Source organism: Diorhabda sublineata, chromosome 1 (assembly GCF_026230105.1).
Source record: "Diorhabda sublineata isolate icDioSubl1.1 chromosome 1, icDioSubl1.1, whole genome shotgun sequence".
NCBI classification, from domain to species: Eukaryota; Metazoa; Arthropoda; class Insecta; order Coleoptera; family Chrysomelidae; genus Diorhabda; species Diorhabda sublineata.
This window is the reverse complement of record NC_079474.1, coordinates 11275489-11298745: the sequence shown is the minus strand read 5'-3', so window position 1 is coordinate 11298745 and position 23257 is coordinate 11275489. Positions and strand designations below refer to the sequence as shown.

The 23257-nt window shown below is 32.0% G+C and overlaps 3 protein-coding genes across 3 annotated transcripts in view; 1 reads left to right on the top strand and 2 right to left on the bottom strand.

Moving 5' to 3' along the window:
• Positions 1-2762, top strand: part of LOC130443155 (GTP-binding protein Di-Ras2) — a 31527-nt gene extending 28765 nt beyond the window's left edge. Inside the window, exon 4 of the mRNA XM_056777658.1 lies at positions 93-2762. Coding sequence (XP_056633636.1) covers positions 93-411 — 319 coding nt within the window. The 3' untranslated portion in view covers positions 412-2762. The remainder of the gene's footprint in view (positions 1-92) is intronic.
• LOC130443118 (glycerol kinase-like) overlaps positions 1-3146 on the bottom strand; it is an 87556-nt gene extending 84410 nt beyond the window's left edge. Inside the window, exon 1 of the mRNA XM_056777612.1 lies at positions 2819-3146. Coding sequence (XP_056633590.1) covers positions 2819-2821 — 3 coding nt within the window. The 5' untranslated portion in view covers positions 2822-3146. The remainder of the gene's footprint in view (positions 1-2818) is intronic.
• On the bottom strand, positions 1690-22872 carry LOC130443110 (uncharacterized). The gene is made up of 7 exons (XM_056777583.1): positions 22116-22872; positions 20431-20531; positions 19489-19613; positions 19292-19434; positions 9156-9575; positions 8451-9041; positions 1690-3475 (listed from the first exon to the last, which is right to left on the bottom strand). Exons 1-7 carry the CDS (start codon positions 22160-22162, stop codon positions 3082-3084), a joined length of 1821 nt encoding a protein of 606 aa, XP_056633561.1. The 5' UTR covers positions 22163-22872; the 3' UTR covers positions 1690-3081.
• Between the last annotated feature and the right edge of the window lie 385 nt (positions 22873-23257).

Genomic DNA, 23257 nt, shown 5'->3' with positions numbered 1-23257 from the left:
ATATATCTCTTTAGAAACTTTTAATTGTTTCCAGTGTAGTATTAAGGCCGCTCCAAAAATCACTTAATGTGATATTTAATTTCTATTTCCAGAGTTAAGGTTCTAGAATGTTCCGCAAAAGATGATATAAACATCAAAGAGATTTTCCGTACATTTTTGACTCTCTCTCGTATATTACCCCGCGAAACCGACGAACAAGGAGGGCTGAAAAGACGTTCCAGTGCTTACGTCAACAAAGGCGGTAGAAGAAACGCCAGTCCGGCTCTGGATAAAGAAAAACCAGGACCGTCTGATAACAAAGACACGTTGCCGAAACCTCGATCAAGATCTTTGATAAGAAGAGCTTCCAGAAAAACAAAACAACAATTAAGGGACGCTCAAAGCGGTGCAGAAGAATGTAACGTGTCCTAAATATATAATTATTTATATTGTAATTAAATTTTATATGTGAAATTATGTTTTTATTTTGTATTAGGAAATTTTCGGGGTTTTTTTTGTTATTGATTTGTCTAGTCAAATATTGTCTACCCCCCGTATACAATGCGACACATAACGACTCAATTCCCCGTATAAACTTTCCGTGTCTATCACGGCCATCTTGTTATAATTTACATCCGACTTAACAGTACTTGAAAATATTTTAACCTAACGTTGATGCATCTATTTTCAATTTCCATATTAATTTTCTCCATGGATACGTCAACATGACAAGGGCTCACCGTTTTTAATGAATATTTATAATATTATAATTATAAATGTTCAACGGACGTTGTCACTTTTACATTTATCCAATTATCTAACTCTGCTTGGCTAGTACAATGTTGTCAGTTGTAGCACAATAAAAGTAACTAATTATTAATATATTGTTAAAATTGTAATACCTTTGAATTTTTTAAAAAGTAGTTACTAATAGTAAAAAATCATGTGCATGAATTGTTTATGTACAAAAAAAAACAAGTTGGACCAAAATACAAAGTTTCAAATTATTTATTTCAATAATGAACACGTCCAATGTTATATGTATACAAAATATATCAACGTATATTATAGTAAATGATAAAACATTATCCATATATATATTGTTTTCTATTATTTTTTTAAATTTATAATTAATAAATATTTTTATTCAGATTTAGGGGTAAAAAACTGTATACAGCAACACCGCATTTTCTACTCAAGACTATAAACACCCAAGTTGTTGTTCCATGTAGCACCAACAGCGCCTCTAGTGAACATTTTTCGAAATACTAACTATTTAAGTGTATTGAAATTATGTTTTCTAGTTCAAAGATGGCGCTCTTTAAAGACGTGAAGGTTTTGCTGTTTTTGTTAATTGATAATATAGTGGTTTAGAATAATGTTGATTAGAAAATATCTGCTCAACTACTCTATGTATGTTTTTCATGTCTAGTTATACTTATAGAAATTTGTTGTACAAGTTTTTGTTTGTTTTGAGAAAAGTTTAGTGTCGTAATATCATCGTCGAGCATACTTAAAAGCGTGCTTCATCTATACATGACAATTTAAGTTTGAATTGATGATTTCATACACTAACAGGGATTTTCAATATAAGATAATTACATACGAGGTAGCCCAGAACAAAGCAAACTAATTTATAATATTAAATATAATAATTAAGTACTGCACTTTTTAATATAAACTGAACAATAGAGAAAAAGTGGGAAATTATTTTATTTTTTGAAATATCTATCGAATAGTTGATAGTTAATCTAATATTATCACCTAGCTCATTCCATGTGAATACAGGGTATTTTAATTAGTTATAGAGATATCTAAATGGGAAAATATATTTTTTAATCAATTATTATCAAAAACATTTTTACAGATAACGTTTACTAACAATAAAAAAAAATTTTCTTCGTCGAAAATAAAGTACATCGCCTTAAGACGCCACTGTATCAAAATCAAAACAATACAACTTAACCTAGTAGGTGAAAGTACTTACTGATGAACACAATCAAATTGGATTAAAACGTTTAACTTTTCACATACTGCACATTAGTATTTTTCGAAAAAAAATAGTATTTAATAAGCGAATATATATAAAGAAACGACATAGAAACATAAAATAATTATTTTATATCAATATCGCCATTAACACGACGCTCAATTCTATTTTACTAAAGTAGATACTGTGAAACTTTGTAAAAGAATATTGTAACGTTGCCGGATTTATCGATATTCTTACAATATATTACTGTTAGAATAATATTGATTTTTTTAAATATTTTGATTTACATTCTGGTGAATTTTGAGGAGAAATTTGGTTGAAAAATGTTTTTTTATTTGTAGAATATAAAACTATCGTTATAGGGTATATCAAATATACAATTTTTAGAACTGAAATTTTACGAACCCATAAAACCGGCAAACACGTAAAAATCCAAATTAAATTATAATTTTTGCTTTCATTTGTATCATAAAAATTCATTGTCTAAACTTTTCTCAATTACGTATATTTCAATGGGTAAAAATAATCGCCATTTTATAATGTTGTGATATATACCAATTTTTTTTTCGGAAAAATTTGATCTATAAACATAAAATTTTGTAATGTAACTTTTTATACTTTTTTCAAATTGAATAAACATAAAAAGACGCTTTTTAATGAGTGATAAACAAATATTTATATCGTTTATAAGTTAATTCATATTCTATGGATATTGTTGTAAATTTGTAAAAATTTAAATATTATAAAAATGTCAAATTGCTGTGAGACTTATTAAAATTTAAACCAAAAAGCGTTGTATTTTTTTCCCCAACAAATAAACTTACTAGTATAAGGTACTGTACTTACCATTAAAAAATTAGCTCTATTTTTTATGCCCCTTGAAATTTGCACTACTTCTAACAGAGTTTCAATAAAATATTCATATAAAACACTTCATACGTACATCAAAATAAGTTAGGTTATGTTATCACGTATTTATGTTTGAAATAACACAAATTTTAATACAATAAAAAACAACCACAATGTATAATAGTCTAAAACACTTTTATTTCAACAAATTACACTCTATATTTTCGAAAAATAAACCGAACACTATAAAATAATTCAATTTAAAGTTCTCCGCTATACCAAGCAGGCATCCATCTTTGTTCCTTATATAAATTCCGTCCGACGCTTCTTCTACTCGGTACGCCATCGTTAACTATAAAAAACGCAGGGTCGGTCTCAGTTGAATTCCAATTATTTTCGGAGTTTTTCCAATGATTCACCGTTTGTTTTCCACCGGATATTTTTTCTTTAGCAATCGGTGACGGAGTAGAGGATCTTCTATAAACTCGTTTCATTTTATCCGGTGAAAGTCTTATAGTTTCGGTGTTAATTTTTGAATTGCGTCTCGACGTATGGGTTGTATTTTTTTTAGTAGGGGGTTTGAGTGATTTTGGTGTCGAGGGGATATTGGAAGTAGTCGAGGTGGATGAGGTAGGGGGTTTCGTTGATTTTTGACTGGAATTAGATGAAAAAATTAACGTGAAAGTTGAATTTCTGGAATTTAATGTAAAAATTTATGTTATTTTTGTATAATCGAAGTAATTTTGATAAAGGTTGCTAATTTCATCCCTGTATAATGTAACAAGAATATAAAAAAAATACCCTTGGTTAGTCCTTTGCGAGTGTAGAAAAATTACATAATTTCAATTTTATAACTTTACCAAAATCTTAGAAAAAAAAAAATGAAAATTTCAGTCACCACTTATAAAGAGTGATATATCGGAAAGGGGTGAGCTGTAGAAATTTTGTTATGGAAAGCACCCATCTTAATTTCATACGAGCTATCACCTCCTGAATTTTGTCGCATGAATTTAGAAACACCTTGTATTTTAAATATACAGTTAAACATCGTAAATTCGCGGAATATCTAAAATCTAAAATTGATTCGTAATTTGTAGTTCTGTATTTGACACTAGATGGCGACATCATACATAAAGATAGAATGATTAATATGTATATAGTACAAGTATTTAATCTTTATATTATTATTTTATAAATGTGTTTTTGTGCAGTATTCAACTCGATTTTATCATATTTTATGCATACGAAAATCTAGAATCCGGAACCAATTCTTTCCCAGCGATTCCGAATGTACGATGTTGTACTGTATTGTAGAATAGTGTTGATTTATTGGCAGTGAACGTGTTTAATACAAATTTAGAAAGTATTGCATCCAAAAACATTAAAATTAATTTTATTTTTGGGAAAATACGAATAAAATATAATAATTTTTATAAAAAAGTAAAACAATGCTTTTCCCATGATAAGAAATACGAAATTGGACGGTAGTTAATTGATGACATGAAAATAATTAACTCATACAACCCTTTGTTTCTGAGTTATAGACCTTTAAAGTTGCGAAATCAGAACTTATATATTTAAATATATTTTCTAAATTATACATTCGAACATTATCTTTGTTTACCTCGATAAAATTTATGGTTTAGGAGATATGTAAATTTTTTAGATCGTTGTACATGTTCGCCATAAAGAGACATTCTGAAGAAAATTATCATAAATTGTGATTATTCGTAGAAAACAATTACAGGAGGCATTAAAACACAATCAAATATTTCTAATTGAATCGTCTTACTTACATAAGGAAAATATTGAAATATAGAAAAATTTAGTTAGTTATTCTACAACTTATCTAATAAAAACAAAATAAAAACTATAATTAACGTTCGAATTGGCCACCTTGCATTTCTACAAACTTTCGGAGTCTACAGAGGATATCTGTTTGTTTGAGCTTGGAGGAGTACCATCTTATGTGATATTCCTCAAAACAATCACAGTCACATGTAGTTCATGCATGATGGAGCCTCTCACCACTTCCTAAATAATGTAAAGGATCATCAATCATCAATCATCAATCGTTAATCGTCAATCATCATCAATCGTTAATCATCAATCATTAATTTTTGATCATCAATCGACAATCATCGTCAATCGTTAATCATCAATCATTAATCTTCAATCGTCAATCATCGTCAATCGTTAATCATCAATCATTAATCTTCAATCGTCAATCATCGTCAATCGTTAATCATCAATCATCAAACTTCAATCGTCAATTATCGTCAATCATCGTCAATCGTCAATAGTCAATCATCGTCAATCTTCAATCATCAATCGACAATCATCGTCAATCGTTAATCATCAATCATTAATCTTCAATCGTCAATCATCGTCAATCGTTAATCATCAATCATCAAACTTCAATCGTCAATTATCGTCAATCATCGTCAATCGTTAATAGTCAATCATCGTCAATCTTCAATCATCAATCGACAATCATCGTCAATCGTTAATCATCAATCATTAATCTTCAATCGTCAATCGTTAATCATCAAACTTCAATCTTCAATCGTCAATCATCATCAATCATCGTCAATCGTTAATCATCAATCATCAATCATCAAACTTCAATCTTCAATCGTCAATCATCATCAATCATCGTCAATCGTTAATCATCAATCATTAATCTTCAATCGTCAATCATCGTCAATCGTTAATCATCAAACTTCAATCTTCAATCGTCAATCATCATCAATCATCGTCAATCGTTAATCATCAATCATCAAACTTCAATCTTCAATCGTCAATCTTCAATCATCAATCGACAATCTTCAATCATCAATCGACATTCTTCAATCATCAATCGGCAATCATCAATCGTTAATCGTCAATCATCATCAATCGTTAATCACCAATCATTAATCTTCAATCATCAATCGACAAACATCGTCAATCGTTAACCATCAATCATTAATCTTCAATCGTCAATCATCATCAATCGTTAATCATCAATCATTAATCTTCAATCATCAATCAACAATCGTCAATCTTCAATCATCAATCGACAATCATTGTCAATCGTTAATCATTAATCTTCAATCGTTAATCATCAATCGTCAATCTTCAATCATCAATCGACAATCATCGTCAATCGTTAATCATCAATCATCAATCTTCAATCTTCAATCGTCAATCGTCAATCGTCAATCATCGTCAATCTTCAATCATCAATCGGCAATCATCAATCGTTAATCGTCAATCATCATCAATCGTTAATCATCAATCATTAATCTTCAATCATCAATCAACAATCGTCAATCTTCAATCATCAATCGACAATCATTGTCAATCGTTAATCATTAATCTTCAATCGTTAATCATCAATCATCAATCGTCAATCTTCAATCATCAATCGACAATCATCGTCAATCGTTAATCATCAATCATCAAACTTCAATCGTCAATCATCGTCAATCTTCAATCATCAATCGGCAATCATCAATCGTTAATCGTCAATCATCATCAATCGTTAATCATCAATCATTAATCTTCAATCATCAATCAACAATCGTCAATCTTCAATCATCAATCGACAATCATTGTCAATCGTTAATCATTAATCTTCAATCGTTAATCATCAATCATCAATCGTCAATCTTCAATCATCAATCGACAATCATCGTCAATCGTTAATCATCAATCATCAAACTTCAATCTTCAATCGTCAATCATCGTCAATCTTCAATCATCAATCGTTAATCGTCAATCATCATCAATCGTTAATCATCAATCATTAATCTTCAGTCATCAATCAACAATCGTCAATCTTCAATCATCAATCGACAATCATTGTCAATCGTTAATCATTAATCTTCAATCGTTAATCATCAATCATCAATCGTCAATCTTCAATCATCAATCGACAATCATCGTCAATCGTTAATCATCAATCATCAAACTTCAATCTTCAATCGTCAATCATCGTCAATCTTCAATCATCAATCGGCAATCATCAATCGTTAATCGTCAATCATCATCAATCGTTAATCATCAATCATTAATCTTCAATCGTTAATCATCAATCAACAATCGTCAATCTTCAATCATCAATCGAAAATCATCGTCAATCGTTAATCATCAATCATCAAACTTCAATCTTCAATCGTCAATTGTCAATCATCGTCAATCTTCAATCATCAATCGGCAATCATCAATCGTTAATCGTCAATCATCATCAATCATTAATCTTCAATCATCAATCAACAATCGTCAATCTTCAATCGTCAATCTTCAATCATCAATCGACAATCATTGTCAATCGTTAATCATTAATCTTCAATCGTTAATCATCAATCATCAATCGTCAATCTTCAATCATCAATCGACGATCATCGTCAATCGTTAATCATCAATCATCAAACTTCAATCTTCAATCGTCAATCATCGTCAATCTTCAATCATCAATCGGCAATCATCAATCGTTAATCGTCAATCATCATCAATCGTTAATCATCAATCATTAATCTTCAATCATCAATCAACAATCGTCAATCTTCAATCGACAATCATTGTCAATCTTCAATCATCAATCGGCAATCATCAATCATTAATCGTCAATCATCATCAATCGTTAATCATCAATCATTAATCTTCAATCATCAATCAACAATCGTCAATCTTCAATCGACAATCATTGTCAATCGTTAATCATTAATCTTCAATCGTTAATCATCAATCATCAATCGTCAATCTTCAATCATCAATCGACAATCATCGTCAATCGTTAATCATCAATCATCAAACTTCAATCGTCAATCATCTTCAATCATCAATCGACAATCATCGTCAATCGTTAATCATCAATCATTAATCTTCAATCGTCAATCGTTAATCATCAATCATCAATCGTCAATCTTCAATCATCAACCGACAATCTTCAATCATCAATCGACTTTCTTCAATCATCAATCGACAATCATCGTCAATCGTTAATCATCAATCATTAATCTTCAATCCTCAATCGTCAATTGTCAATCATTCATTAATAATCATAAATCATAAAACGCCAATCCTAAATTGTTAATCATTTATCTTTTGAAATAGGTGGATTGGTCGGGAAGGTCCATTTGCATGGCCACCACATTTGCCTGAATTAAATACAATGAATTCATTTTTTTTTTCTTCAGAACGTTTCTTTATGGCGAACGGTTTCGTTGGCATGTTCAACGATCTAAAAATCTACTTCTAAACCATAAATTTTATCGACTTAAACAAATGGTACGTTTTTGTTGAAAAATCGATTGAATATTTCATGTAAAAGTTTTTATTCTATCAAATAGACTACATAGACATCCATCAAAAATTCGCAAAATTCGAATGTATGATTTAGAAAATATACTTAAGTTCTGATTTCGCAACTTTAAACGCCTATAACTCAGAAACGAGGAGTTGTATTAGAATTTTTATTATCGCAACATTATTTTAACGTCCTCTATTCACCCTTCATAGTGCTTTTACGAAATTTTTAATAATTCTTTATTAATCGTATTAAAAAATACTATCATTTTTTTAAAATTTCAATTAAAAAACAGTGATACGACATCTGATATATTCGTATAAATTTTAACCTCACCTAGTCACTTCATTTCCTGTGCTATCAGCATTTATAGTAATATCAGGTATTTCCAAAATCCTACGTTTTTGTTCGGGTGGAATTTTTTCCCGAATTGAATAATCCCTTATGGCTTTTCTATACTCCGGTTGACATTCGAACCGTTTTACCAAATTATCACCAACTGCTTCTTCAAATAAATTCCCCGACTGCCTCCTTACAAAATCCCTCTTCCCTTTTATATTATGACCGAAAAAATCTCTTTCTGTTGAATCGGATTTCGTTCTATCTGCAAAACCGGAATTATTTCGTCCTTTTTCATATTCAAATATCGATGATTTTGATGATACTTTGATTCTATCATCAGCGGATTTTACTAAATTCGATTGGGATGATGTACGACTTAACGACGAAACGTTTCGTCTACGTTTCGCACCTTCGTCTAAATCGTGGTAACTATAACTAGACCTTAAAAAGGGTATCGAAGGACTAGTTCGACCGAAATTCGTTGATGTGGGGGTTGTATCATCAAACAAACCGGCATTTTTTAAATTATTAGTTGGTAAAATTGGCGCCTGTCTTCTTATATCATTATATTGAATGTACTGATCCCTAAAATGGATAATTACTTGAAGCAAGTAGTAGAAATATATCAATATATACAATAAAAAGCCTAAAATTACTTTCAAATCCTATTGACCGCGCCAAATATTGAAAAAAACTCACCTATATTCAGGTATTGAGAAACGATTTCCTTCCAAATGTAAATTAGTAGATTTTTTAATCAAATTCGGTTTATTGTTGACCTCGTATCGTTGAAACTTTTCCTGTTTTTCTGTTACGGCGTCCAAATCCCCTTCCAAACGTAAATTAGTGAACTTCCTTATTAAAGTAGGTCTTTCCACGTTATCGAACTTTCTGAATTTATCGGTTGTTTCTGTCTTAGTTTCCATTGTCCCCGTACCTAATTTCAAAGTAGTCGGCGTTCTACATAACTCTGCCCTTTTAGCAAGTAAAAACTCGATAAAATTTTCGGCATGTTCTGTTACGTGGTGGTGATCTCCTTCGATTTTTAGGTTATTTGGACGTTTTAATAAACGACGACGTCCCGATTTGTCAACCGTTGCATTACCGAACGGATGGAGTCTATAAAATAGTTAGCACGACAAAAGTTGATTCTGGAATAAATCATTTTCGAGATTTTATTCCAATGGGAGAGGTTACATCCCAAGGAAACCATTAACTAAGGCGTGTACCTTCATATAATAACGGATTTGAATTAAAACAGAGACGGATCTGCATGTTGATACCTAGCGAAACTGTAATTAACGGCCATAGACAAACAAAACTCGGAAGACTAAGACCGATTACAGAAATTGCAGGAATTTGACAAGCAACACTGCTTTAGAAGGGTTTGAACCGGCAACAATGCATTTTTAAAGATTACCATCTTCAGGAAGTCACAGAAAAACAAAATTCAGAAGATAATCGCTGAGAACGATTACGAAAATAACCAGAAATTTTGAAAAACAATTAACATCGAGCTCTTGATACGAGAATTTCGAAATTGCAGGAATTTGACAAGCGACACTGTTTTAGAAGAGTTTGAACCGGCAACAATGCATTTTTAAAGATTACCATCTTCAGGAAGTTACATAAAAACAAAATTCAGAAGATAATCGCTGAGAACGATTACGAAAATAACCAGAAATTTTGAAAAACAATCAACATCGAGCTCTTGATACGAGAATTTCGAAATTGCAGGAATTTGACAAGCGACACTGTTTTAGAAGAGTTTGAACCGGCAACAATGCATTTTTAAAGATTACCATCTTCAGGAAGTTACATAAAAACAAAATTCAGAAGATAATCGCTGAGACCGATTACGGAAATAACCAGAAATTTTGAAAAACAATAAACATCGAGCTCTTGATACGAGAATTTCGAAATTGCAGGAATTTGACAAGCGACACTGTTTTAGAAGAGTTTGAACCGGCGACAATGCATTTTTAAAGATTACCATTTTCAGGAAGTCACAGAAAAACAAAATTCAGAAGATAATCGCTGAGAACGATTACGAAAATAACCAGAAATTTTGAAAAACAATTAACATCGAGCTCTTGATACGAGAATTTCGAAATTGCAGGAATTTGACAAGCGACACTGTTTTAGAAGAGTTTGAACCGGCAACAATGCATTTTTAAAGATTACCATCTTCAGGAAGTTACATAAAAACAAAATTCAGAAGATAATCGCTGAGAACGATTACGAAAATAACCAGAAATTTTGAAAAACAATCAACATCGAGCTCTTGATACGAGAATTTCGAAATTGCAGGAATTTGACAAGCGACACTGTTTTAGAAGAGTTTGAACCGGCAACAATGCATTTTTAAAGATTACCATCTTCAGGAAGTTACATAAAAACAAAATTCAGAAGATAATCGCTGAGACCGATTACCGAAATAACCAGAAATTTTGAAAAACAATAAACATCGAGCTCTTGATACGAGAATTTCGAAATTGCAGGAATTTGACAAGCGACACTGTTTTAGAAGAGTTTGAACCGGCAACAATGCATTTTTAAAGATTACCATCTTCAGGAAGTTACATAAAAACAAAATTCAGAAGATAATCGCTGAGACCGATTACGGAAATAACCAGAAATTTTGAAAAACAATCAACATCGAGCTCTTGATACGAGAATTTCGAAATTGCAGGAATTTGACAAGCGACACTGTTTTAGAAGAGTTTGAACCGGCAACAATGCATTTTTAAAGATTACCATCTTCAGGAAGTTACATAAAAACAAAATTCAGAAGATAATCGCTGAGACCGATTACGGAAATAACCAGAAATTTTGAAAAACAATCAACATCGAGCTCTTGATACGAGAATTTCGAAATTGCAGGAATTTGACAAGCGACACTGTTTTAGAAGAGTTTGAACCGGCAACAATGCATTTTTAAAGATTACCATCTTCAGGAAGTTACATAAAAACAAAATTCAGAAGATAATCGCTGAGACCGATTACGGAAATAACCAGAAATTTTGAAAAACAATCAACATCGAGCTCTTGATACGAGAATTTCGAAATTGCAGGAATTTGAAAAGCGACACTGTTTTAGAAGAGTTTGAACCGGCAACAATGCATTTTTAAAGATTACCATCTTCAGGAAGTTACATAAAAACAAAATTCAGAAGATAATCGCTGAGAACGATTACGAAAATAACCAGAAATTTTGAAAAACAATCAACATCGAGCTCTTGATACGAGAATTTCGAAATTGCAGGAATTTGACAAGCGACACTGTTTTAGAAGAGTTTGAACCGGCAACAATGCATTTTTAAAGATTACCATCTTCAGGAAGTTACATAAAAACAAAATTCAGAAGATAATCGCTGAGACCGATTACCGAAATAACCAGAAATTTTGAAAAACAATAAACATCGAGCTCTTGATACGAGAATTTCGAAATTGCAGGAATTTGACAAGCGACACTGTTTTAGAAGAGTTTGAACCGGCAACAATGCATTTTTAAAGATTACCATCTTCAGGAAGTTACATAAAAACAAAATTCAGAAGATAATCGCTGAGACCGATTACGGAAATAACCAGAAATTTTGAAAAACAATCAACATCGAGCTCTTGATACGAGAATTTCGAAATTGCAGGAATTTGACAAGCGACACTGTTTTAGAAGAGTTTGAACCGGCAACAATGCATTTTTAAAGATTACCATCTTCAGGAAGTTACATAAAAACAAAATTCAGAAGATAATCGCTGAGACCGATTACGGAAATAACCAGAAATTTTGAAAAACAATCAACATCGAGCTCTTGATACGAGAATTTCGAAATTGCAGGAATTTGACAAGCGACACTGTTTTAGAAGAGTTTGAACCGGCAACAATGCATTTTTAAAGATTACCATCTTCAGGAAGTTACATAAAAACAAAATTCAGAAGATAATCGCTGAGACCGATTACGGAAATAACCAGAAATTTTGAAAAACAATCAACATCGAGCTCTTGATACGAGAATTTCGAAATTGCAGGAATTTGAAAAGCGACACTGTTTTAGAAGAGTTTGAACCGGCAACAATGCATTTTTAAAGATTACCATCTTCAGGAAGTCACAGAAAAACAAAATTCAGAAGATAATCGCTGAGAACGATTACGAAAATAACCAGAAATTTTGAAAAACAATAAACATCGAGCTCTTGATACGAGAATTTCGAAATTGCAGGAATTTGACAAGCGACACTGTTTTAGAAGAGTTTGAACCGGCAACAATGCATTTTTAAAGATTACCATCTTCAGGAAGTTACATAAAAACAAAATTCAGAAGATAATCGCTGAGACGGATTACCGAAATAACCAGAAATTTTGAAAAACAATAAACATCGAGCTCTTGATACGAGAATTTCGAAATTGCAGGAATTTGACAAGCGACACTGTTTTAGAAGAGTTTGAACCGGCAACAATGCATTTTTAAAGATTACCATCTTCAGGAAGTTACATAAAAACAAAATTCAGAAGATAATCGCTGAGACCGATTACGGAAATAACCAGAAATTTTGAAAAACAATCAACATCGAGCTCTTGATACGAGAATTTCGAAATTGCAGGAATTTGAAAAGCGACACTGTTTTAGAAGAGTTTGAACCGGCAACAATGCATTTTTAAAGATTACCATCTTCAGGAAGTTACATAAAAACAAAATTCAGAAGATAATCGCTGAGACCGATTACGGAAATAACCAGAAATTTTGAAAAACAATCAACATGGAGCTCTTGATACGAGAATTTCGAAATTGCAGGAATTTGACAAGCGACACTGTTTTAGAAGAGTTTGAACCGGCGACAATGCATTTTTAAAGATTACCATCTTCAGGAAGTCACATAAAAACAAAATTCAGAAGATAATCGCTGAGACCGATTACGGAAATAACCAGAAATTTTGAAAAACAATCAACATCGAGCTCTTGATACGAGAATTTCGAAATTGCAGGAATTTGACAAGCGACACTGTTTTAGAAGAGTTTGAACCGGCGACAATGCATTTTTAAAGATTACCATCTTCAGGAAGTCACAGAAAAACAAAATTCAGAAGATAATCGCTGAGAACGATTACGAAAATAACCAGAAATTTTGAAAAACAATAAACATCGAGCTCTTGATACGAGAATTTCGAAATTGCAGGAATTTGACAAGCGACACTGTTTTAGAAGAGTTTGAACCGGCGACAATGCATTTTTAAAGATTACCATCTTCAGGAAGTTACATAAAAACAAAATTCAGAAGATAATCGCTGAGACCGATTACGGAAATAACCAGAAATTTTGAAAAACAATCAACATCGAGCTCTTGATACGAGAATTTCGAAATTGCAGGAATTTGAAAAGCGACACTGTTTTAGAAGAGTTTGAACCGGCAACAATGCATTTTTAAAGATTACCATCTTCAGGAAGTTACATAAAAACAAAATTCAGAAGATAATCGCTGAGACCGATTACGGAAATAACCAGAAATTTTGAAAAACAATCAACATCGAGCTCTTGATACGAGAATTTCGAAATTGCAGGAATTTGAAAAGCGACACTGTTTTAGAAGAGTTTGAACCGGCAACAATGCATTTTTGAAGACTACCAACTTTAAGTAGTAAGTTCTGATTCCAGTCGAATCATTGTTATCGCATTGTTATTAGTGGTAAATACAGTTTGTCACCAAAATCTAAGCTTGTGAAGAAAACATGTAGATAGTTGAATTTTTTTGAGAAAATAATGTAACATCCACCTAATTCGCCGGATTTTGTCATGTCAAAAATATATCATTTCCCTCGTATGATTATTTTTAATGCGTTCTATAATTACCTAAAGATTTTTTGAATCGATGAATTTTGTAATAAATTCTAAATCGATTCGAGCTAATCCAACTCTGAGCTCGATTCAATCAGTAGATTGGTTGATTTTCGTGTGAACTTGTTGTAGAATATACCTTTCATCAACTTAAAAGCTAAATATACTCTCCCCATATTAATGAAATCCATTAGAAGATCAATTCGAACGTAATTCAATACAAAATTCAACATATTTACACATTGAGAATTCTTAACGTCGATTTTGAAACGTTTCAAGTGAATTACTAAAAGATTAATTGGAGGTACTAACATCGTTACTTTCTCACATCAAGAGAAAAAAATGGAGCGGCAAAATTGATTTATTAAAAGAAATTACAAAAGGCATATCGGAAAGGCAGGTCCGGGGAAACATGTCAAACTGTCTGCGAAGAGATTCAAATTCTTCTTCAATTGAAAATCGAAGGGCGCGTGGTCCTCTTGTACAAAACGCGGTCCTTAAGAAGGCCCCTCAGGAAAAAAATCCCAGGGTGTCAGGTCACATAACCGTACGGGCCACTCAACGAATCCTCGTTGTTCGGTGGCCATTTGACTACGTAAATCTTCGAGTTTTTCTACATAATTTTGACCGTCAAAGAAGTCCGGACCCACGAAACCTCCTGTATGGATACCTGCCCACAGACATGCACCAGGCAGGTTTGAATCTTCTTCAATGAAATCGCGAGGATTCTAGTACACGCAATAGGCTTGTTCCCACTAATAATAAATCGGATGGCTTTGAGTTTCAATTGATTAACCATGATAATTATTAAATAAAAAAAACAACTTTCCTACAAAAATAATAAGAGATTAATAATTGTTTTGGAAAATAAAATCAACAAAATGAGGCGTTCAATCACGTGACATTGAACACCAATCAGAAAAGCCTGACGTCACACCTCGCCAAACACAATGTTGTAGCTGTCATTTTCGTATAAAGTGACCGGGTTATTTCGAGTTTTCAGCAATTATTGTTGAATTAATGGAGTTCGTTTTTAGTTTAATCTTGAAAGACAAGTATAAATTGCCAGAGAATCAGAATTTAACAAAGCAAACTGCACTAATTTGTCCAAAATTGACGCAGTTATGTTTAACAAATTTTTTGCATTGAACACATACTTTTGTTCATCGAAAGTCCGCTGTATTAGAACTTATATGTAAGTATTATATGTAAAGAACAAACAAAGTCTTATTTAATTAGCAGTTACCAGTCATAGAGTCGCATTTATCCACTGTGGAATGAAAATACTTAACTGATTTTGAGGTTAGAAAATACAAAGTTTCAATAACCTTAACTTATTATGGTAGATTTTGCAAAATTCATTGTTTTACTATACATTTATAAATGGATACGTCAAGTTTCTTTCGATACTTACATCAAAATGATCTTCACAGAAATAATTTGTAGAATTAGTTGATAATTAAAAGCAACTTGCCTCCTTGCCATTTTTAACCACTTTTTTCGTATTCCTTTATAGTTTGGAACGTATATGAATAATTTGTCTGGCGTTTTTATAGTTGTACTTCCACATTGGAACACTATACAGTATTTATAATACGAGGAATACATTATTTATTAAAAAATACAATTGACTGCCATAAACAATCACAGCTGTTTCGCGAGGTGTGACGTCATTCAAGCCGCCATCGCAGTATTGGCCTTTTTCGCGGTAAATTTCAAATTTATTTCCAAAAACTCAAAATACTAACGAAAAAAACCTATTTTTCTTAAAATAATATATTTTTGGGGTGGAATAGATGTTATGCTACAGTTTTAAACTAATTTGTCAACTAGCCTGATCAAAAATGGAATGCTGGAACTGCGAATTATCCCGAGTGGATCCGAGTCTATGAAGTCACATGTCCGTATGGGCCACTCAAAAGTGCGGCGAAGCTCCATCCTGCATGAAATGACGGACGCTCGCGAATGCTGGATCGTTGTCTGCCCGCACACGTGCACCAGGCAGGTTTAATTCTTCTTCTAATTGGAAAGACTTGAGGATTCTGGTCTTTCCAATACATGCAGTTATGCCGATTAACTGTACCGTTCAGCTAGAAGGTTACTTAATCAGATCCATATATGGAATGCTGTGATTGCGGATCGTTTTCACTGTATCTGAGGTACCGCTCCAATCTGCGATCGAAATAATCCTCGTGAAGTACATGGAGGAGACGCGGACGCTCAACTGGATACCTCATGCGTTTCAATAGTTCAATTTCAAGTTCGCGCGCGGCGCGTCGGCAACGGAGCCCGTTTTTAAAAATTTCTGGTAGGTTTTCCACACTGTTGAGTAATTTGCTATCGGCGAGATTGGGAATTGTTCCTTGAAGTGTGAACTTGGAACTGTACGAAATACGAACAAGTTTCGTTTTAATATTTTTCGACAGCGTTGTCAGACTTATGAGAATTGCCGGACTTATGCCGATTTTTCGAAAGCGTTGCCTGACTTATACCGACCTATGTATGTATTTGTTTTGTTTTATTAACGACGAATGTAACGCAATTTATTTTGTATTTAAAAATCCGACAACACGTACAGCAACATTTAAAAATTAGGCGGATGCGGTTTGGCGCGTTCAACAAAAATTATAATCAGTATTGGTGTGTCTGACACACAGATGGCGCTGCCATTGTCGAATTCATTGAGGTACCAACTTTTTAAAGACTAAGCGTAAAATTTTGATTGATCAGTAAAAACTGACAAGCATTTGAGTGATCGATCGAGTGGGCGAAACGTTTCGGGTTCCAGGCGAAAATAGCGTGAGAGACAATGTCACCTAGTGCAACCTGATCCATTTTAGGTACACATAGTGCACGTGTAGACTGTGCACAATACGGAAGGCGAAACACTTTGACACGCGATCGAAAACGGACTGACGTGAAACAAGTTTTCTGATGAGTGCGAAAGCGGGACTCGTTTCACGAAACAGTGACAACCTGGCTAAATATTGAATGAATTTGTAGAGAATACGATTTTTGGAAAAAAAATAATATTTCAGCCATAACAACACCGGTTTTCGATGTAATTGATAACGAACGATCACATGTTGAGTTTTAGGTCAATCTGTAGCGATTTAGAACAGTGCAATCATGACAAAAAGGCTTTAATGTTAGTTTTTTTCATCTATTTTTGCTAATAACTTCGAAAATAATGAAGATATTGGAATGTTTCTTTGGAATAATTTGTAAACAAACAGAAATATGTACAAAATAAGATGTGGAACATCGTAAACGGATTATTGTTTTTTGAAAAAAATCAGTAAAAACTGTAAAATTCAGAATTGTTTTTGAAAAAAATCATAATTCCGCTAATCTTTGAGCTCTGGAACTGAAATTTTGAAGAAAAAAATAGTTTTTTATATTTGCAAAATATGAATATATTCGAATTATTAATTTACACAGTGCCTCGATTTGTAGCTAATTATATTTTGTTTGACAGCTCTATATGTGCTACCATAAATCAGATTATGATTAAAAAAAGTTTAAAGATAAAGATATCAGAAGGTAGCGTGCTTAGAATTATGCATAAACTTTTGACCATGAGAAAGTGCGTGTCGCGTTTACACAGTCTATCAAAAACGAGTTGATGATTCAGATTCTGTGTTTCATCATGTTTACACGTCATAAATCAGATTTTTTACGTCGATTTGTGACAATGGATGAAACATTGATCCATCATTTCACTTCAGAATCAAAACGATCATCATCTGAGTGGACTGCAGCCGGTGAACCACGTCCGAAGACACAACAAAAGGTTATGGCTTTAGTATTTTGGGCACGACTACGATTTCCGTGGCGCCATTTTGTAAATCGACCTAAAATAAGTCGAAAATGAAGAATAATTTTTTTTATATCACGCTTTGTTTTCGAGATATCGATACTTGAAGTTGGAAAAATTTATTTTTATTCAAACACAATTTTTTTTTATTCTAACCTAATCTAACCTAACCTAACTTAACCTAGCCTAACCTAACCTAACTTAACCTAGCCTAACCTAACCTAACTTAACCTAAATAAATAACTTTTGAAAGCATTCAGAACGTACTTTTTGATCGAAAGTGGATATTTTTACATTCAATTACTAATTAAATCTTCAAATTACTATTAAATATTTTTTTTATCTTATAAATAATGAAAAACATTGAATTAATCATGTATTTATCGTATGTTAAGTTATATTTATCACAGAGTGATTAAAGTTATCAAAAATGGCTCATTTTGTTATAAAAATCTGTTTTTTTCAATATAATTTTGGAGAATCGGGGTAAATAATATAAAAAATTAAATAAAAAATCTTTTGTTTATTGAATTACAAGACTCATATTGAATTTGAAGTGATAAAATATTCATTTGAAACGAAGTATCGAACGCCATCTATTCAATAAAGCGAATTTTGAACTAACGTTTGACTTTAACTATAAGTATCGATATCTCGAAAACGAAGTAAGATATTAAGAAATTTCTCTCTTTATTTTCGATTTATTTTGGCCCAATGAAGCCAAATGTTAAATCGCGGCGCCACGGAAATTGTATTCTCCCAGTATTTTGGGATGCTCATGGAATATTGTACATCGAATATCTCCAAAAGAGAAAGACAATCCATAGAGAATACAAAATAGTTGTTGGATCATTTGAAAGCAAAAACCAAAGAAAAACGGCCTAGTATGTCAAAGAAAAAATCACTATTTCACCAAGACGAAGCACCGATTCACAATTCGATGACAAAGATTGTTAAGTTGAACGAATTAGACTTCAAATTGCTTCCTCATCCACCACATAGTCCAGATCTGGCCGCCAGCGAAGACAAATCTTTTACAAGAATACATCGAGAGCTTATTGATGAATAAAATCGATTTTTGGCAAAAAAAATGTGTTTTTCTTAGTTAGTTACACTATTTATTGATTGACGTGTTATTTGTAGTTGAAATTTGATGTTTTAATCAAAAATCTAGTTATCTAAAATACCTGTTAATTATTTCATTGTTAGAATCGTCATTTTCTATTGCATCAATTTTTTTTGGCAAGCGCCTGTCACTGTCAATGGTTTTTTCGTCTATTAATTTCGTAGAATCTTCCGGTTTGAGCACTTCTACGTCAAGTAGACTCTTCTAAAATAAAAAAAATCGATTTTTCAATCATATATTGAAGGTATACTTCCATACCTCATTCCTTTTTATCGACGATCTTAAAATATCGAAGAAATTCTTAAATCTCCTCGTATATTCCGATTTCAGATGTTTAAAAGAACCTTCTTCCACTTTTAAATTATCCTTCAGCCAAGCAAAAGCTGAAAATATTAATAATTCAATCAAGCTATCTAAGAAAACTATTGATTTAACTCAAAATGGCGGCTGTGTGGTAAACATTCGATATTCTCGTATGTACAAGTGTCAACTTTTGATTTATGTTAGACACCAACACTAAGGATAATACTTTTTAAACGTTTTCAGGAGGAAATTCCATGCTTCTTTAAGTAATAAATCTTTAAAAATCCATTTCGCAATTAAATTGGAAATAATAAGGTGTAAAATCCAACATATAACTTTAAAAACCACACAATTTGTTTATCCTACGGCGGCCATAGTGTTCACTGATTTTGACAAGCCGTTAGATCGCTAGGTTTTGAAACACAGTTTGCAAGCCAGTTGATCTTGCAAAAGTTTTGCAATCAAAATAAAACTTTTACAACTCGCAATCATAAATCAGCAGTGAAACGAAATTTTTCAATGTATTCAGATTCAGATGAGAAAGACGTCATTGATTATCATCTCTACCACAGAAAGAATATTGGATCCATCCATACCTAAGTCAAAATGTTAACTCTAGACTGTTGGTAGCAGCAAAACAACTGTCGAATGTCAACATTTGCAACGCAACTGCGACCGCGGATTCATTTTCACGTATTACCGATTGCAAACTAATTTCATTCGAATCACCTCGTGTGCGGTTCCCAGCTGTTATACATCGCCGAGGTTGCCAAACCGTTTCAAGATCAACTGGTTTGCAACCTTTGTTTCAAAACAGTTGCATCGTGAGCGGTCAGTTTTAGTGTTGATTTGTCAAACGTCATGTGTCATCTGTCAATAGTAGTAACGCGTACTTACTGTGCTTCTTTTTTCTGTATAGATATAAATCGTCTACTGTGATATTCACCGGAAATGTACGTTTTGCACTTTCGGAAGATTTAATTTCTTCTGCCACATCACTGGAAATAAGAATTTCAGTTGCACTTGGATCAGAACAATGATAAACAGAAAGAAAAAGTTTCAAACATAAGGCTCATTTATTTGACCATTTTAAAAGCAATTACAAATCAATGTATTACACGAAGCTCTTTCATGATTATATTCACGTGACTTCTCCTTAGTTTCTTTATATTTCACGTAAAAAGTAGTATTTAGAACTCAACATTCTGTTTCTTAACGATAATGATATAAACTCGATTTCAATGTAATCTGAGCTGTCTAAATTAATTTCTAAGGTCATATAATGACCGTGTCTATCTTTATCTCAATCTCTTTGAGCATTTACATTGAAAAAAATAGGTTGATACATTAATTTCGTACCTTTGAAGATTTATTTAAGGTCATCTTTGATTAACACATCATACCAGTAGAAAAACAAAGTATCTTTGTGTTAGGTACTATTAAATTCAAAATTTCTCGTGACCAAAACATTTTTTAATGTTTTTCTTATTCTAAGAGAATATAATGAATCCACTTAACAATATTGTACGTTAATATTACAAGTAAAAGCTATTCGAAAAGCCATTTCGCAATAAAACTGGAAATAATAAGGTCTAAAATCCAAAAAATAATTTCAAAAACCACACAAAAGCATTTGTTTATCCTACGGCAGCCATTTTTTAAATGGGTTTTCAAGTGAAGTTTAGTGCTGATTTGTCAAACATCATGTGTCATCTGTCAATAGTAGTAACCACCTACTTACTGTGCTAGTCAATACGATGGTCTCTATTTCAGTTGTGCAGTGGGGGATTTACGTAAATTACGAACATTTCATCCATAGTTTATCCCTTCCGAATACGGTAATTTTTTTCTCAAATCATCATTAAATTGACTCAATATCGTATGATTAGCCAATTACGAAAGGAAATCAATTATTTTGAACACTGTTCGATGTTTAATATGTTGTGGTGGATCTACGGTTCGTCCAATCTTACGAAATATTACAAAACGAGTCACTCACGAACTCTATATAAGTTTTCATAAATACCACGTGTATATTTTGACAACCCATTGCATGTGTTTTATTCTAAATTGTTGTTTTTCATATTGAAATTAGCATTTCTGTTCAAGAATTTGAAATTAAACCTCCAAGTGTAAAATAGGTCACTAGGTCGTCGTAACAATGAGAGACGCCGAAATTGCAGTATCACCCAAAACTCCTATCGATGTTTTTATTTTGTGACTGCATGGTTGTAAATAATACAATGGCAATTAAAAACAATGATAGAATAAAAAAGTCGATCAAAAATTAAAGTTTCCCAGCAAAATTTATCAAAATATATGATTAAATATAAGACTAAAACATTATAAGGACCACAAAAACAAATATTACAATGAATGTGATATAAAATGAGAATAAATAAAAGCCTTTTCAAAGTTTGTAATAGTAACTCGGGAAAAATTTGAATATATGGCAACTATGTATAGTATAAAATGACTGATGATGCTTTGAGATGCACTAAGCACGCAGTTATATTTTTTTATAGTATTAATTTAACTTAAATTGTGATAAAAACGATTTAATTTTATAATAATGAACTCACCCTCGCTTCCTCCTCCCTTTGAAATCTTCTTTTTCTTCGACAGCCATACACTGTCGTGTATTAAAAACAATTTTTATGTTGTTAGTTCGAAAGCACGTGTCGAATTGTTTTCAGTAACCGTCGCTGGAAATCTTTGTAACTGAAGACTGCGAAAACTGGAAATTTTCGATTCTACTGACACACATTTGCGCAAAACGAAAACCTTGAATAATCAACCCCTTAACAAATCGACCCATTTCTTTAATTGAATGAAGGTTATTGTTAAATTAGTGTTACCAAGATGGAGATTTTGATATAATAAAAGTTCGTGTGTATAATTCTAAAATTATACTACGACGAATCGTAATGAAATTCGTTTTTATACGGGGTGTATCTTCTATATAACTGGGCCTAATTGTAGAAGTAAATATAAACATACATAATGAAAAGAATGTAAAAATATGAAAAATAAATATTTCAATTCAAATAGAAAACATCTATTTTGGATAACTTGACTAGGGTAATTAATTTAAACACTTTTTTAATGTCTTTCAACCTATTATTCATTTTTGTTAGTTTTTTATTAATAAATCGATTTAAATAGGTAGCAAAGTTGACGTTGTAGCAGAAAAAAATCAATTCGCCATGTTTTAGAACAAAAAAATGTTGTCATTATCATTTTCACTATCCAAGATAATCACAAAACACGAAAAATAAACATATAACACTTTTTTTAAAACGAATTTTTTTCAAAAACTAAATGTAAACAAAATATCACATCGCGCACATAACCTAGAAATACAAAATCAACATTTTCATTGAAAGATTGTCATACATACATAATATACATATGTGTATAAAGTGTTGCTGACATTTAGGGACGTTACCTTTAAAATTACATTACAAATTAATAACATTTTTTAATTACCTATTAATTAAAGCTAATTTTATTAGTTTGATAATATCGTATTTAAATTTTGATTGAACACAAGTGTGTGTTTTGTAGTAGGCGTTACCCTTCCAATTTATAACTGAACATAAATATAAATATGGAAAGTGTATCACGTGCTATCGACATTTAAGGGTAGCGCGTTCTCGATTTGGAATTTTTTTGATGAAATATTGCATTTTACGATTTTGAATTTGCAAATTAATGTCATATA